General features: G+C 32.4%; 1 protein-coding gene across 4 annotated transcripts in view; it reads right to left on the reverse strand.

Moving 5' to 3' along the window:
• Nucleotides 1–18486, reverse strand: part of NBEA (neurobeachin) — a 627914-nt gene that overhangs the window by 389987 nt on the left and 219441 nt on the right. For all 4 annotated transcript variants that reach the window (XM_027116524.1, XM_027116522.1, XM_027116523.1 and 1 more), the window contains 3 exons: nt 16500–16607; nt 12475–12643; nt 10885–10980 (listed from right to left, as the gene is read on the reverse strand). In XM_027116524.1, the coding sequence (XP_026972325.1) occupies nt 10885–10980; nt 12475–12643; nt 16500–16607 (373 nt within the window). The remainder of the gene's footprint in view (nt 1–10884; nt 10981–12474; nt 12644–16499; nt 16608–18486) is intronic.

The raw sequence follows: 18486 nt of genomic DNA on the forward strand, positions 1-18486 counted from the left end.
CAAGAAGGGCAAACTAAATTATGTCTATGATCTCTTTGAAATTAACATCTGTAAGTTCTATAAAACTGCCCTTAGCTTTGTTTGTTTATTTATTTATTCATTCATTCATTCTTGGCTTGTTGGGTCTTCATTGTGGTGCGTGGGCTTCTCATTGCAGTGGCTTTTCTTGTTGCGGAGCACGGGCTCTAGGCGCGCAGGCTTCAGTAGTTGTGGCACGTGGGCTCAGTAGTTGTGGCTCGCAGGCTTAGTTGCTCCACGGCATGTGGGATCCTCCCAGACCAGGGATCAAACCCATCTTCCCTGCACTGGCAGACAGATTCTTAACCACTGCACCACCAGGGAAGTACCGAAACTGCCCTTAGGTGTTTTTGTTGTTGTTTATTTCTTTGTTTCTTTGATTTGAAAGGTTATTAGAACAAGAAACTAAAGATATACATCTCTCACAAGTCCGTGTCATGTGGCAGTTTTCCTCATATTTATTAAATAGGTTTTAGTTTTGCTTGTTTGGGCAAGGATGTTAGAATTGAAAGAACAAAAGATTACTCCGTAGAACATGACAATAATATTCAAACACTAGATGAACAACATGAAAAATAGGTTTTTCTTAGTTGTTCTTAAGGCTAAAACTTAAAATAACTATATAAAGTTTTTTTGAGAAGACAGAAAATTTCGGTGATATTACTGGCAAAACACTAGAGAAGGAAAAAGGTTAAGAGGTAAAGATAACAATTTGGCATTTTTTAAATAAAACCTTGTGAGAGCAGATTAAGACAAATCAGAATAATAGCATTAGGAATAAGATAGAAGAGAAAGAATCAAGATGTTTCTGAAATATCTAGCTTAAAGAAAAAAAAAGAACGGTGATATGTCACTAACTGAAGAAGAAAGCAAAAAAGAAGCAAGTTTGTTCAGGAAAATAATGAATTAATTGAGTATGCAGAATCTCTGGGACATTTATATCTGTAAGTCAAGGAAACTATGGCCATATATTTAGGGAACATTCAAACAGAGGTGATAATCAAATTTTGGAAATTGATTAAATTACCTAGGAATATAGGATGGGAAGATGGCTAAGCCAGTTATTTCCACTCTTAGAGATACTACTGAGTTTACTTCATGCATGTTTAATCTACAGATTACATAATCTTGGAGAGAAAACAATTACAGCAGAAAAATCAGGAGAGAATTAAACAGCGGTAGTGACATTTCTATGGCAACAGGACAGAGAATGTAAACACAGAAACAAAATAAGAACTCTAACATCAACAAAATATCACAGTGGAATAGTTACTAGCATGGGCTAACTTTTCTTAAAGAGTTTAATAGTCAAAAGGCATAAAGTCAAGTCTAGCACTTAAGTCTAAATTTAGCTAATTTATAGATCTTGTCTACAGGCTTGGCTTTACCCTAACATGATGTCTCAGAATCTTTATTTATGATGTGTTTTACATTAAGAGCTACACAAAAATGTAAACTTTTCAAGTTGTATTGGTCTGAAATATAAGCATTTTGCTAGCAAACAAAATATCTAAGAAAATAAAATCTTTGGTTTGTGTCCACAAGGTGTCATATAAAAAGATTTTTTCTACCAACTATACAATTTTTTGCTTTTCTGTTCAACTGACTCTCTCAGTAGACAATTAAAATCTATAACTCAGTAGCTAGATACATGGAACTTCAACATAAATTTTGATCTCTTGATTATAAAACACAATTAAAAGTTTATTAAATTTGAGTATTAAAATATTTTCAAATGCCTCATCAAAATATTTATACAGTAATAAAAATCTTAATTTTTTTACTGTGAATGATAAAAGAATTATTTCAAAAGAGCAGTAATTTTGATATTTCAATAAGAATTCTATTCAAATACATAAGTTTTGTGAAGTTTATGATCTTATTCTCCTAGAAATAAAAATAAACACCAATGAAAAATTTTATAACAGTAATTGCAAATAGAAAACAGGTCAATACTCAAAAAACCTACCTTAATTTCCCATTATGCATTTATAGAACACACTCTCAGATGATAGCACAAACTTCAGCTTAGATGAATTACATGTTTCCAGAACGCTTCTTTGTAACACTAAAGTACTTTGAGGATTTAACCCAAGTGACTTCAACAGAAGCTAAGCATGAGCAGCATAGAAAGTATAAATGATTGCACCTGTGCAGGTTATATTACTGACAGGAGACTTCCAACTTTTCAGTAGTTCTCCACAGTTTCTGTAGCAATAGGCCATGTCAGTATACAAAGGAGAAATATTACTAGCCTGAGTGATCTTAACCTTGTCAGAACAGGCAGTTGGGTGCCAGATGCCTCTTTTTCTTACTGTTTTTCATCGAACCTAATGAGTTCATCTAATGCATGTTCGGAAAAATATGGGGTTAAGTTCAACAAATGACATGATTTCTACATGGTGACCTCATTTAACACATTCCTTCCGCCAAAAATCTTGTTTTATGATAATTTATGAAGTGTTTCAATATTTCTTACCTATTAAATTACTCAAATTGCTATTTTCCAAACTACCTTAATAAGGAATAACATGAAAGGAACATATAGCTTCTTGTTAGTATAGCACTAAAAATTACATCAAGATTACTTATTTGCTTTTCAAATAGTAATACTAAGCAAACTATTCACATTAGAGTAATTTAAAATAAACATAAAAATCTGTATATAACTTGTATATCTTGTTTATATTAAATGCAAATTAGTTAAATTGCATAAAAATTAACCAAAACTCCAAAGAGAAAAGAAAATTACAGATCCCAACCACTCTATCGGCTATTCTCTCTACTTATCTTCAATTTCTACCTCTCATTCCTAGCTCTGGTCCCTTTATCTGCAGATCAGTATCTCCCACCCTAAAAGAACAACCTCTTACTCCCACCTCCCTTCAGGTACTTTGGGTATTTCTCCTTCCTTTCTGAAAAGGATATGTCATAAGAAAGATAATGGGAATGTGGTCAAATTGATAAAGGTTTCAATTCTGGCTCCACAACTTACTAGCTTTCCATGTTATCTTGAACAAGTTAGTTACGCTTTGAAAGCTGCAAGGACCGCACTTGAAAAATATAGATCTTATGTGTGCTATGAGGATTAAGAAATGTATCAGGCTGTAATGTACTTGCTTGATTTAGCTTCCCAAAGGCTTAGAAGATTTCCACAGACATCTCAAAATTAATACATCTAAAAATGGAAGTCTTGGTCATTCTCTTCAAATAATCTACCTCCGTTCTTTCTTGCTTTGACAAATGATTACTTATCATCTTGGTACTTCAGACCAGACAGCTAGGTATTATCTTTGAAAACTTCTCATACCCTCATGCCCCAGATCCAATCTTTTACCATATCCTGTCAATTTTACTTCCAAAGTATGTCTAATTTATCTTCCTGTTTAATCTCTACTGCCGCTACACCTTAGTCCTAAGCAATAGCAGTTCTTACCTAGAAAGCAATAGTCTCTGATGGTTTATTCAGTTACCCTCAATGCCCCTCTAAATCTATTCCCTCATTGTACTCAGAATACTCTTATAAAATTATAAACCAGAATACTCTTGTAAAATTGTATGATACTTGTAGCAGGCAGAATTATGCCCCTCTCTCCCAACGACGTCCACGTCCTAATCTCCATAACCTGTGAATATTACCTTACATGGCAAAAAGGACATTAAATGGAAGGGCTTGGAGAAGAGACTAGCCTGGATTATCCAGGTCAGCTCAATCAAACTTCAAAGCAGAAAACCTTTCCTAGCTGTGCTCAGAGGAAGATATGACTACAGAAGAATAGCCCGAAAGATGCACAGTTCTTGGTTTTAAAAATGGAGGAATAAGAAACAAAGCCATAAGCCAAGAATATGAGTGGCCTCTGGAAGCTGGAAAAGGCAAGGAAAATGGATTCTCCTCAAGAGCCTCCAAAAAGGCATGCAGCCTTGAGGATCTCTTGATTTTAGCCTGGTGAAATCCATGTAAGACTTCTGATCTATAGAACTATAAAATAATAAATTTGTGTTGTTTTAGGCCAGTAAGTCTGTGGTATTTTATTATGGCAGCAATGGAACACTAATATAACACTCCTCTGCTTAGTTTAAAAAACAGATCCTTAGTATAGTTTACAAGCCCTACATGATTTGGTTCCTGCTTACCTGTCTAAATTTATGGAATGCTTCCCTTTCACTTGATTCTTATGTTCCACCCACATACGTTCCCAAAATATGCCAAGGAATTTCTCTGAATATGTGGCTACCTTTTCAGAAATGTGCTTCCACTATCCCCAGTCTTTTTCCCAAACTAACTGACTTCATTGTTTGGTTCAAAGCTTAAATATCATTTCTATAAGGCCTTTCCCAACCCCCAAATTAAATTGTTTCTTCTTTTGTACCTTCTCACAATAATCTGTAATTTTATTTCTTAGAATACAACATAGTTTGCAATTATATACTTAAGTGTGTGGTTTCTAAAAGTCTATCTTCCTCACTAGAATGTTAGCTTCATAAACATAGGGACTTTGTGATCACTATTATGTATCTCTAGTACCTAGTATGTAATAGGAAACCATTCATTTATTCAGCAATGAATGAATAACGAATGAATCATAAGGTAAGTTGGAAAAAAGATCAAATTAGAAGATGAAAGAAAAAAGAGAGGAGGGAGGCTTTTGTTGGTACCCTTACTAATACTGAAAACAGACATTTATTTTAAAGAGTTGAAGTTTAAAAAAAATATTTGTTAGGGAAAACTGAGCATGATTTTCAGCTATAAATAAGATAAAATATATAGGATATTTGACATCAGTATTCAATAAGAATTCTATAAATATTATACAAATGACAGTGTAGAGTACTCGTAAAATAAATTATAATGTACCCATATAATGAATTACGAGTCAATTAAAAATGACTCCAAAAGATAAAATAACAAATGTGCAAGCTGAAATCATAGTGTTTGATTATATGAATGTAGCAACTTATTTAATAAATGTTAGCTTTATTTCTAAGTATGCAATAAATAAAAACTGAGTGGTAAAAAAATTATTGGCATATCTTTCATTGTTCCCTTAATATATACTTCTAAGAGTAAAATTAGTAGAACAAGGATCACGGATATTTTTATTCTATGTAAAACGCACATTACTTATATTCTCACCCTTCAAAATTTTGCCCAATTTGAAAATTTTGGTACAGTTTTGTTTCAGTATAAATGTATTTGATTATGAGTAGATTTAAATAAATTTCCCTTATTTGTACCTACATTGCCTTTCTCTTATTAACTGTTCAGCTATTTTTTACATTTTTCCATTACTGTGATATATTCTTTTAATTGATCTGTAAGAGTTCTTTATTTATTAAGGATTAACTTTTATCACTAAATGTAAATTTTTTCCTGTTTGCATTTTTTCTTTTAATTTTGTTAACATTTTCAGACATGCAGATAAATAAAACTTATTTAGTCATATCTTTACAACTTGATGTTATGATTTAAAACATCTTTTCTTATATTATATAAATATTAATTTTAATTTTCTTGAATTATGTTCAGTTTCCTTTTTCGCTTTAAATTTTAATACATGTGGAATTTATTTAGCCTGTTATATGGAATAAGGATATAAATTTATTTTTTTCAATTGGCTACCCCATTTGGTAATACCAATACCATTTGTCAAATAATACTTCCTCTTCCATTTGATTAGAAAAGTTATATTTATTATATATGAAATACTCATACAAATTCCTACCTATTTGTAGACTGTTTATGCCATATGTCTGTTCTCGTATAAGTGGCACAATATCTTAATTATTTTAATTCCTGTGAACATAATTCTTTTCCCTGACAATAAATTGCTAGAGGAAAACTAATACAACATATTTATTTGTAAGTTCACCTACATATTAACATTCTTCTTTTGAAACCTAATGTGGAAAATTAACACAAAGCTTCTACAGCTTCTAGGACAAGCTATGAATAAAAATTTATTTTCTCAGTTTTAAGTATGTTTATTAATGAAATACATTTTATGGCTACCATCAATATTCAGCTTTTTAAAAATTGTTTAGCTTTCTCAATAACTTACCCATTTACTTAACAAATATTTACTGTATGTACTTCCAAGTGTCATGCTAGATATTAGGAATTACCTTCTTCAAGCACACATTCTAATAGACAAACAAATAAATAAATTGTATAAGTGTAAGAAGGGAAATAAAGAGGATGCCATGATAAGAAAATAAGGTGGTTGTGGGGTGGAAGCTCCTTAGCTATAGTAGTCAGGGAAAGCCTCTGTGAGGAGGTGACCTTTAACCAGACACCTGAAGGATAAGTACTCTCCAATCATACAAAAAATAGGGAGAAGAGAGAGCCAAAAACTAGGAACAAAATACAAAGGTCACGAGGCAGGAAAGTGCTTGGCATGATTAAAGAACTAAAAGGTAGTTTCATTGGAGTGAGCAGATGCAAGAACCACATGAGATGAAGTTAGGAAGGTAGTGATATTTTACTCTAAATGTTATGAGAAATTTTTATGTCAAAAAGAGACATAATCTCATTTATATTTTAAAATAAACTGCGGCAAAACTATAAAAAATCAAATAAAGATCAGCAAGACAAGAGGCGAGGAAACCACTTTGGAGATGACTGTAGTAATCCAGATAAGTTAGAACTAGAGTAGTCTTGCCACTATAAGTTAAGACATTTTAACTGTTTTGAAAACCACAGGAATCCCTTAGAAATTTTTAGAAAGAAAAATTATTATATTTGTTATATTATAAAATATTTATTAAATGAATGTATTATATTAAATATAAATTACATTTCATTACTTTATTATTTTATGTAATAATGTTATTTTAAAACCTGTCATCAGTAACAGACTAAATCAGCAGTCCCCAACCATTTTTGGCACCAGGGACTGGTTTCGTGGAAGACAGTTTTTCCATGGAAGGTTGGTGGGGGGGATGGTTCAGGTGGTAATATGAGCGATGGGGAGTGATGCGGAGCGATGGAGAGCGATGGGGAGTGGAGCTGCCGATGAAGCTTCACTCACTCGCCTGCCGCCCACCTCACCTCCTGCTGTGTGGCCCAGTTCCTAACAGGTCACGGACCAGTACCGGTCTATGGCCCGGGAGTTGGGGGCCCCTGGACTAAATGACTAGAGACAAGAAGTCCAAGGAAGAAACTACGCAATACTCCAAGGGCTGAAGGACTATCAAAGATTAAGAAGAGAGAGGCCAAAGAGCTAGTTCAGAATTTTTTAAAAGGCTCAATAACGAGGCGAAAAAAGGCAGTAAAGTGTGAAGGAGTTGAAGAGTAGTCCAGATCAGTCTTCTCAAAACAGAAAATAAAAGCATAAAAGCTTGTATTATTTGACTCCATAGACATAAAATTAAATTTCAATGAATATAATCAGAACAAAGGTAAATTGGGAAAAAAAATACAAAAACTATCCATGTTGTTCACTGAAAGTGTGGGTATAGGTGATCAATCTAGACAAATGTTACTGTACTTGTAACTTTTTTCAGTACACATAAATAAACAAAAAGTTTTAAGCGAAGAGTGATTCCCCAAAAGAAATGCCTATATAAACATTTTGAACAAATACTGGGAATATAAATATTTAAAGTTTATAATGTGATGAACTTTTGCTTGTTAACTTATCTAATCCAAGTAGAACTGGTAATACTACTACTCATGGGAATAACATATAGCTAGTCTATTTTTGTTTTATTTTAATAACACGCAGAGTGGAGAAAGCCGAGTCACAGAGTTATGTTGATAGAATGAGAACTCAGAGAGCTCAGAACATGTATTCATTTTATACGTTTACCCAAAATGAAACTAGAAATGCTGTATCTTCAAAATATACCCTCAATGTTCATCAATACTCATTTCCAATAATTTATCCCATATAGTTATAATCAAACATAAATTATATTTCAATGAAAGAAATAGATTCCAGATCCATAAATTTTGTTTATACGTATCTCCTTTTAATGTAAAATAAAATACAAGACATTCTATCAAATACATAAAATGATAGGAGATAACTTTTCAAGATGAGCAAAATCAAGATCATTCTTAAGATAGAGATACTTCATTAATAACTATTATATAATAAATATTATTAAAATAATTTTTATTAAATTATGCAAAATATCATAGAAACTGTGTACTTCCAACATTCTAACTTTTATTTTTATTCTTTCATCTTTTCTCACACTAAAAATACATGATGCAATCCTTTCCTGATTGGAAGTACTAAGTTCATTAAACACAGTTTATATGTCTGACAAAGAGGCCAGTTCTACTAATTTTTAAAGAGTGGAATGAAACTGGTTTCTTATCCTGTAAAAACATTAAGAATTGACTTTGTATTTCCAACATCATCAACAGAACTTTTCCTCTCAATAACCACTGCATGACAGCACGCAGTAACAGTTACTTACTATCACCTTCCATATTATCATATAATTAAAAGAATAGAGGGGCTTCCCTGGTGGCGCCGTGGTTAAGAGTTTGCCTGCCGATGCAAGGGAAACGGGTTCGTGCCCCGGTCCGGGAAGATCTCACATGCCGCGGAGCGGCTGGGCCCGTGAGCCATGGCCACTAAGCCTGCGCGTCCGGAGCCTGTGCTCCGCAACGGGAGAGGCCACAACAGTGAGAGGCCCACATATCGCAAAAAAAAAAAAAGAATAGAAAATTTACCACATCGGCCTTAAAGTAATTCAAAATTTTATTATACCACTAAGACCATTATGCAGTTCAGCTAAAATTGTTTCATAGTAAACTTTTCTTGATAAAGAAAGCAGTGCATAGATATTTTGATGCAGGCGCCTTAATCAGGTTAACTACTCCAGAGTATATCCTAGTCACTGCAGTTAACCTTTTGGAACACACTTCTACACAAAACAAATTCCAGACGACACTCCAATCTAATCTAATCTAATTTAGTCTAATCCTTCTTAGTTTATCCAACTCAGAGTTAGATGCCTTTGAAAGCAATAAAGCTGAAAAGAATTTTTCCTTTATTTCATCATTACGTCCAAAGTTTGCACGTTTATGAAAAATATCTGTCCATTCATCAAGTTGTAATAAGAAATACTTTGCTGCTTTATTTGTTCTATAAGTTGTTCTTCCATATCATTAGCCAATGTATGAAGTACACTGAACGGTGGTATCATCTGGAGCTCAAGGCCCTCTCTAAAATTACTCCAGTTATTGGCAGAATTCAGTTCCTTGCCGGGAAGTGCTCTCAGCTCCTACAAGGTGGTCTCAGGTCTTTGTTGCATGGTCACCTCCATCTCAGCAATGAAAAACTTCCTTTATTTCAGATCCCTCTCACACTTTGAGGCTCTCTCATTTCCTCTTCCAAACCAGCCAGAGAAAACTCTCTGCCTTTACAGGGTTCATGTGATTAGGTCAGAGCTACCTGTATAATCACCTTTTCTTAAAAGCAACTGTGCTAAAAAGATGCGAATCAAGTATCAAAGGAGAAGAAGAAAAAAGACAAGACTAAAAGACCCACAAAGCAATGAACCAACCCTTGAGTAGTTACAATGGATTGAATAACGTTCCCTCCAAATTCATGTCCCCCCAAAACCTGTGAATATGACCTTATTTGGAAATAGGGTCTTTAAAGATATAATCAAGTGAAAATGAGGTCAAACTGGATTAGAGAGGGGCCCATGTCCAATATGACTGGTATTCTTACAAAAAGAAGGAAATCTGGACACAGGCACAGAGAGAAGATGGTCATGTGAAGATGGAGACAGAGATTGGAGTTGATGCTCACACAAGCCAAGGAAAGCTGAGGATTGCCAGCACCCACCATAAGCTAGGAAGAAACAAGGAAGGATCCTCCCGTAGAGCCCTCAGGGAGAGCACGGCCCTGCTGACACTTTGATTTGGACTTCTAGCCTCCAAAACTATGAGAGAATACATTTCTGTTTTAAGCCAAAAAAAAGAAGAAGCAACTGTGCTAACATATATAACATAACCCTGTCACAATAGTAAAAATCTATCATATTCACTGTCCCAGGAATTATGCAGGGTGTGTACACGGGAAAATCCTGGGGGGGGGGCATAGTTTGGCTCACCTTTGTTCTGCACAGACTAATCTCATGTTAATCTTACCCAGAGACATCATTTTGGCTATTTTATTTTTCATCTCTAAGACTACAAATTGGTTCTTTTACAAAAATCTTCCATTTTTCTTCACATTATGTTCACTTTTTCCTTTAAATTGAAAAACATCTTGAACATATTTATAATAGATGTTGGAATGCCCTTATCTGACGATTCTGCTATATCTATCCTTTCTGAATCTGTTTCTATTGACTGATTTTTTTCTTCTGCTTATGCATCACATTTTCTTGCTTCTTTGCACATTTAATGATTTTTTATTAGATGCTGAATGTTGAATTTTACATTGTTTGGTGAAGAATTTTTTTGTATTCCTTTAAAAAGAGTTGGAATTTTGTTCCGACAGAAAATTAAATAACTTATCAGTTTGATGCTTTCGAGGCTTGTTTTTCTCAACTTTTTTGTTGTCATTACATAGTAGCCTTCATTTTAGGGCTAATTTAGTCCCACTAATAAGACGTGACTCTTCTGCAATCTCCAGTGAATGCCACCACTGTGCATATTATTATACATATAATTAGGCAGCCTTAATTTGCAGATGATACTTAAAGAAATATAATGGAATATAAATATAAAAACTATATTTTGCTCTCAATAGCCAGGTATAAATACAACATATTATATCTTCTTGAAACCTGAGGTGTATGATTGTTTATAAACAATTAGATTATGGATGGTTATTGTATAACAATTTATGAAATTTAAGAATACCCAAACAGGTCAGGAGATGAGGTTAATATTACCTTTGTAAAATGAGTGGGCAAAGCTCTGCTCAGGAATTAACTTGGCAAGGAATCCATGGTTCAAACTTGGATGAGGGATAGATGGTATGACCACAACTGTGGAGAAAATTATGGAATCAAATTTGAGCCAGCATGTAACAACCTGCAACATGGTCCACTGAAGATCCAAGACAGTTCTATATCACTACAACATGCAAACATACTAGTAGTAAAGACCACATCTCTGGAGGAAGGAAAGAAGTTATGTATTTAAGAGAAAGGAAATAATATACTCGTTAAGTAGAGTAATTTTAGCAACATACACAACATACAACAAACAGAAGAAAATCAGAACTGGAAGGTTCGCTAAAATATTGCTTGCTTTATACATATACGACTGTTATGCATGTATTAAAAATGAAGAAAGAGTTGATTAACATATAGAGTCTCAGGGTTTTAAATGGTCAAAAGACAAACTGCAATGGTAGGATAACATTTAATTTGAAGAATAAAGTTAAAAGTAAAAGTATACTACAAAGAAATATCATGTTTACGTACTAAAAATAAATACAGCATGCAACAGCAAAGATTTAGAGTTAAGTATAATCTGTATTTCCACAACAGTGATAAAAATAAATGAGATATGATATGAATATGGAAAACAAAATGCAGAGATTTGACCACTAATTTCTACTCACTTTTAAAAATATTCATTTAATTTGTATATCATATGCATTTATTTAGGAAAGATAATTTCTATTACAAATTAATCCAGTGGTACATGAAATAACCACTGGGTTACTAAGGTCACACTGCAAACAACAGAGAAACAACCTTGATGTAAACACCCGGCAAGAAATGCAATTGATAAAAGGCTCCCCATGATATTAAAATATTAGTTGCCAGAAAATGTGTTTATCATTTCCAAGCAGAGTAGATAAAGCTGACAATGCATGAACTCCTACAACATGAGCATCTTCTATAGATGAGAAAGACAACATGATCCAAAATGGTTCACTGATGTCTAGAAGTCTTTGATTTTAGTTGAAGCAACTTTGGTATAAAGTTTAGAATGTATGTTTGTTTATTATAAATCTCTGACAGAATATTTAGATACTGAAATAACTATACACAATGAATGAAAGAAAGAAAGAAAGAAAGAAAGAAAGAAAGAAAGAAAGAAAGAAAGAAAGAAAGAAAGAAGGAAAGAAAGAGGGATGCTATCTTTGATCTTGGGTATAAAGATTTACACTTTGGCTTATTGTTGATATTGAACTACTCTATAAGGACCTCCTACTTTCATATGTTTATAAAGTTTAAAATTATACATTTAAAATATATGAGTTATTTGCATATTAAACAGTAGTATAAATGATTTGTATTAATAAATAGAAAAATTAAAACCAAAACTCTCTGATAAAATGAGAATATAGGAAATATCATTCTACATTTTTGTGTAATTAAAGAATATTAAATCGGCATTTATATACCACCTACTTATAAATACTTGAGGTGATTATGAATAGAACCAGTTTAAATCTAGATGTAAAATGAAATAAAAAGGAGATAAATGATGATGAAAATTCAAATAATTAGACAAATATTAAGTACCTGTACTTGTTGGTGAATTTATTTCTTGTCTGATGTTTCTACCTGGCTGGCTTCCAGTTCTTGCAGTCTCTCGCTGGGGTTCTAAAATGTCACGATACTTGGAAACCATCAGAACCGAAATGAAGTAAACAACAGCTAGAGCTAAGAACTGTGCCTGCTTGCTATCATCCTGCATAAAATGAAAAGGCAGTGTTGACACTCAAAACTTTTAAAGTATAAGTTCTTAGAGTACAAGAAACTATTGTTGTTTCATCTTCTTTATGGAGGCAAAATATGACATTTAACTTTTACTAAAACTTGCTAAGTATACACTGCTATTTAATAAGTATCATCTAAGTATAGATAAAAAACTCCATAAATATATCATCTGATTTACAGGTTGGAATGTAATTTCAAAAAATGAGAATGTTAAGATTTTGCTGAATATGCCACAAAATTTTATTCTTTGTCCTCTCCACTACTAGTATCTACTACTTCCATAACAGAGAATGCATATTTATAAGATATGCAGATAGCACAAGCTTGAAAAGAATAATTTAACATCTGAATAAAAAAAAGACAAGAGTTTCAAATATACTTTCAAGTAACTGAAAAAAAATTAACAGAATAAAATTACAATTGGAATACATATACAATTCTAACATACCACTACCTGAGCAGGAAACAATATGAGTAAACTAGGGGAGGTGTAAAAATGGGGGAGCATGAAGCCTGAATTGTTTACAAGTTCAATATGAGCTAAAAGTGTGATATGGCAGCTTAAGAAAAAGCTAACACAATGCCTGACACATAACAGATAAAAAGAAGTAACAGCACCACTATTCTCCTCTGGAAAAATGAGGTAATTTTTCCAGTGCAGAATTGGGAGCCAATATTTGAGGCTCCCAATTTCCAAAGCTCAATGACAAAATGAAATTTTTCCAGAGGAGAGCAGCAACGTGGTAAAAGGTCTGAAAAAGACTGACCAAGTTAGGATAAAGCGGTAATAGTTTTAAAAAAGCAGACTGCTGTCTAGTAGAGAAGATAACTTTAAAATAAGTATGCTTTGCAAAAATATAAAGAGCCATATAACCTTGAGAGCTCTATCCAAAAAGCCTAAATAATCATCATATAGGGAAAAATTGTTAATGGACAAATTTAAATGACCTCTAATACTATTTCCAGATTAGACTATATCCAAGTCATCATATATAGATGGTTATTAAGCCTTTTTTCTAAGCTAGGTTAAAAGTGATACTCAAGCCAAAACTGCAAGTAATTACCTTGGCCCATAGATAACATAGAAATAAGGAAAACAAACATGCATTAAAGTCTAGTAACGCCATAAACAGGCACTTTACATTACTACTTCATTTAGGTGCAATGTGAGCAAGATTCAAAATTCATGTGCATTTGTTAGAAAAAAAAAGACAATGAGAAATATTTACTGATGATTTAATACTATGAAACAGAATTAGTACAGGTAACGCAGAAAATGACCAAACTCGATTAAATTTGTTCTGAAATATTATGAATTTAGTATTTCATACTCTGTGGGTAACAGACAGCTTTTACATATATAATTTTTCCTTAAAGACCTAATTTTTTATCTCATGTGGTTTTGAAATTAAGGCAACTAAAAATGACTATTGATTCGTAAAAATCTCAAAAGTTAAGGAGAAATCTTACTATAATTTCTACAATTGACTATAAAATACAGCAATTGTAAAACACTTCCAAATTTTGGAGATTATTTAAAATGAAAATAAAAGTGTACCTTAGAATTTACGAAATATGGTGGTAAAAAAGAGAGTGCTTTGCAAAGATCTACCTTGGGATTCTGACTCGACCTCACACTAGCTGTGTGATCTTAATGTTTTTGAGTCTTAGCTTTCTCTTAACCTTTTACTGAAAGCTGAGGTAATATATACTAAGTGTCTGATACACAGTATAAACTCAATGAACACAAATTAAGTTACCTCCCTGATGTTTGGAAGGTACACCTGGGAACACTAATTCCCTTCCTTCAGGAAGAAAGCTAATAAGCACCACTGTTGGGTTATCCAGTATAGTTACAAAACATCTATAGATACTAGAAAAATTATGATAATCCACCACAATAACCTGATTCAGAATTTACTAACAATTTAAATGCAATGTCACACTTAACATAAACCCCTTCTATGTTAGGTTCGAATGGGTCTCTTGGAGATGAAGATATACTCCATGTTTAAATCATCTGTCATTAAAAAAAATTCTTTCCACAACATGTTTTTTTCAGGATGAATAATTCGCATTTCTAAATGGTTAAACTGTTAGTGAGTAATTTTTTTTCCCAAGTCCAAATTCAAGTCCAGATTATAGAGTTTCTCACAGCATGATTTTTATACTATTATATGTTTTATCTCCTATTTTTAAAAATTCCTTTATTTTTTATTAACTATAAAAGCAATACAGGTTTACTACAGAAAATATGGAAATACAAAAAAAGTACAAAATAAAAACTGTTTACCTAGAGATAATCACTGGTAGCACTTGGGTACTTTTTTCCAGACTTTTTAAAAAAAGGTGAACATGTGCATGTATGTACACTTGGCATACAAATGCAATATTTGCGTAGTATAAGTATTTTTGCATACTGCTGCTTTCCCTTAAAATATATCATGAGCATTTTATATGTCACTAAGTTTCCCTCAAAAATATGATGTTAATAGCTGCACAGTTTCTTGTTAAATGAATATACTATGATTTATTAAGCTCTATATTGGATATTTACAATGTTATCAATTTTCCTGAAGGCAACTCTGATGAGCACATGGGCTTAAATAGCTTAAGGAGAACCACTGGGTAATAGCATCAATATTTATAAGAGTTTTAACACATGTTGGTAAAGAGCTTTCCAAAAAGTTTATTCAACTTCTATTCCTACCAGTGATAAGTCATAGAGCATGTTTCAATGCATCCTTGTAATGACAGGTACTATTATTTAAATTTTTTAGTTTATTTAATGGTAAAATATTTATCTCACTCTTGATTTAAATTTGCATTTCTTTGACTGCTGGTTATACTGACTTTTAAATCATATGTTTGTTACCTTATTTTCATATTTTACATCCATTGCTTATTTTTCTGTTGGTATGGTTGTAATCTTCTTAGTGATTTATAAGCACTGACGTATATTAAAGAGTGAGAATTTTTCTATCATATATTCCTACCATGCAGTATTATGCTGTATGACTTAAATATATTTTAACCACTTTCTCAAGTACAAAGTACTCTATCCAATTTATTATTAAATGTAAATTTAAAACATAAACTTCCTTCTATGTTTCATAAATCATCAATTAAAATAAGAAAAACAGAATCCAAAATGGTTGATAAACAGCAACTATACTAAGGAGTACTGCCAATATTGCATCTGCTGTGAAATGCTGTGTATGTTTCTACACAATTTGTGGAAAGGCCAATCTTATCTATCCTTACTTTGGATAAGTGATCATATAATTGGAGGGTTCCATGAAACCGTTTCCTTAAGCTATCTTTTCAATAAGCTTTATTAAGCAACCTTTCTAACTCAAATTCCCATTGATATCTATATTTTAAAATGCAGATTCTTATCTCAAAAGTAATTGCCCCCCAAATGTAACTGCCAATAACACCTTAATGAATTAATCCCTTTTATCCATAATACAAGGAACACTGATATTAGCAAAATATTCAGTACCTAGAGATGGAGCAAGGAATACTAAAAGACAGGAATAGGTGATTCAAGATAAAGTCAAGTATAATTTTCAAAGTTATCCCTATTCTTAGTATCCATACAAAAATTAAATAAAAATTTAACATCATTAAAAAAATAACATATCAATAAGCTTTCAGAGAAAGCTAAGCTCATCCATTTTACAAACAGAAGCATGTTATATATCTACAATCCCTGACACTAGGACATTTAGTTTTAATATGCAGCTTTCTTATAAAATTTAAATTATTTTACACAAATGACAGTGGAAAGTTTTTTCCTGGGAAATCAAGCAGGCATAACTTACCACATCCCGAAAGACAACTGCACGAAGGCGATTGATATCAACATCCTGAAGAAGTCTATCAGGATCCTTAATCGGAGAAAGGTTACCTGGAACATTCTCTAGTGGAGTCTTAAAAAAAAAGAGAGAATTGTGAAAAAATAGTATAATACAGAAACTTATATAGCAGTATAATTTCTAAAACCTTTAACTTAGTCATTAAACTGGCCACATTCTTTACCTCCTCCCTTCATTGAACAACATTTATTGACAACAATATGCTATTACAAGGCACTTTTTCTGTTCTCTTCTACTCTTGTCATGGTTTCGCTTACTAGTGTTCTTATTCTTTATCAGCATAGCTACCACTATAGACAAAGAAAGGCTAGAAGATTATGGCATAAAAAATATTAATCTTATACTCTGGGCTCAAATCTCTGCTGTGTGACCTCAAGCTTGTTAGTAAATTTTTCTGAGCCTCACATTCCCTACCTCCAGTTAATAAGTCTCTTTAAGTCATCGCGTTCATTTATCCATCATGCTTTTATAATGTATGAAATTATTACGTTACATTATTACATGAGATTTCATATGTGAAAGCATTTCATGATCTACAAAATGTTAGAAAGGTGAGCAAAAAAAAAAAAAACTTTAGTCGTGGCGTTAATATTAAAGCTGAAAGACATTAAAGATCATTACCACCAAAATTCTTTTTATAGCTGAAGACACAAAAATCCACACATTTTAGGTAACAAGTCACATAACAAACTTGCAAGACAACAAAGATCCCTGAAACTCAATCTAGTACTTTTTCACTTACATAATATGTTGAGAATTGTGTGGATTAGATTATATATGTAAAGTACCAAATACAATTCCTGCACATAAAGTAACCTGTTACTCTAACTAATTAATAATAAATAAGTCTCCTTCTGTTTCTCTGTAAACCTGAATTATTCTATTTCACTCTTAAGATGATTGACTCCTTTGCAGCACAGAATAGTGAAAAGAGTATGGTATTTGAAGGTTGATAATTATTTGGCTTCCATTACAATTCCAAGACTAACCAGCCATATAACCTTAGGTGAGATACTTAATCTCTCAGAACCTCAGCTTTAATATGTAAAAATAGGTTAATAATCTTTATCAGAGAAAGATTAAAGAAATAATATACTGTTCATAGCATAAATGGAAACTTTGTGTATATTTTAATTTATATACTATTTTACAGTTTACAAAGTACTTCTATGTCCATAATCTAATTCGAGACGTTTTTATAGGAAAAGCTTGTATTACTGCTCCTTTTTAGAAAGTATAAAAAATGAGGTGCAAAGAAACCATGTGGCTAATACAAGTTCACTCAGGTTAGTAACACACCAAAATTAACTAAGGTTTACTTACTCAAGTGTCACATTAAAAATGAATGAAAATAGGGAGAAAAAAAAAAAACAACTCTCCATTGATTCTCTATTCTGAAACGTGTTTTCTTACCAAGTCAACTTTTCCCTAATATTTCTATATCCATCACTTATAATCCACCTTTCATTGCCAAGGTTCTTGCTAGAGAGACACTGACTAGCTCAACTAAATTACTATGGATTTCCCTCTCACTGCGCTTTTTTGTCCATGTTCTACAATCAGTGTACTACTTGGCTTGACAAGCTTGAAATGTTCCCTATTATCTTCTGAATTAAGTAGACACCTTTAAGATCTAAGCTCTCAAAAATACTAACTTATTTATTCATTTCATGATATATATATTGAATGGCTAACTGCTAGAGAGAGGAAGGAAATTAGTATTAATTGAATGTTCACTGCATTTCTGGAATTACTAAGTACTTTAACGCATTATTGCTTTTTATTTAATTCATACAAACACCTTATACATTAAGATATATATATTCATTTTAAAGACTGGAAAACTGTCTTCCAGTCTTTAAAATGAAAAACTGAGGCACAAGAGACTAAGGAATGTGTCTTGGTTCATAAAACCAGTAAGTGGTAGAGCCAG

Source organism: Aethalodelphis obliquidens, unplaced genomic scaffold (assembly GCF_003676395.1).
Source record: "Aethalodelphis obliquidens isolate GAN/ISIS:26980383/991018 unplaced genomic scaffold, ASM367639v1 scaffold16, whole genome shotgun sequence".
NCBI classification, from domain to species: domain Eukaryota; kingdom Metazoa; phylum Chordata; class Mammalia; order Artiodactyla; family Delphinidae; genus Aethalodelphis; species Aethalodelphis obliquidens.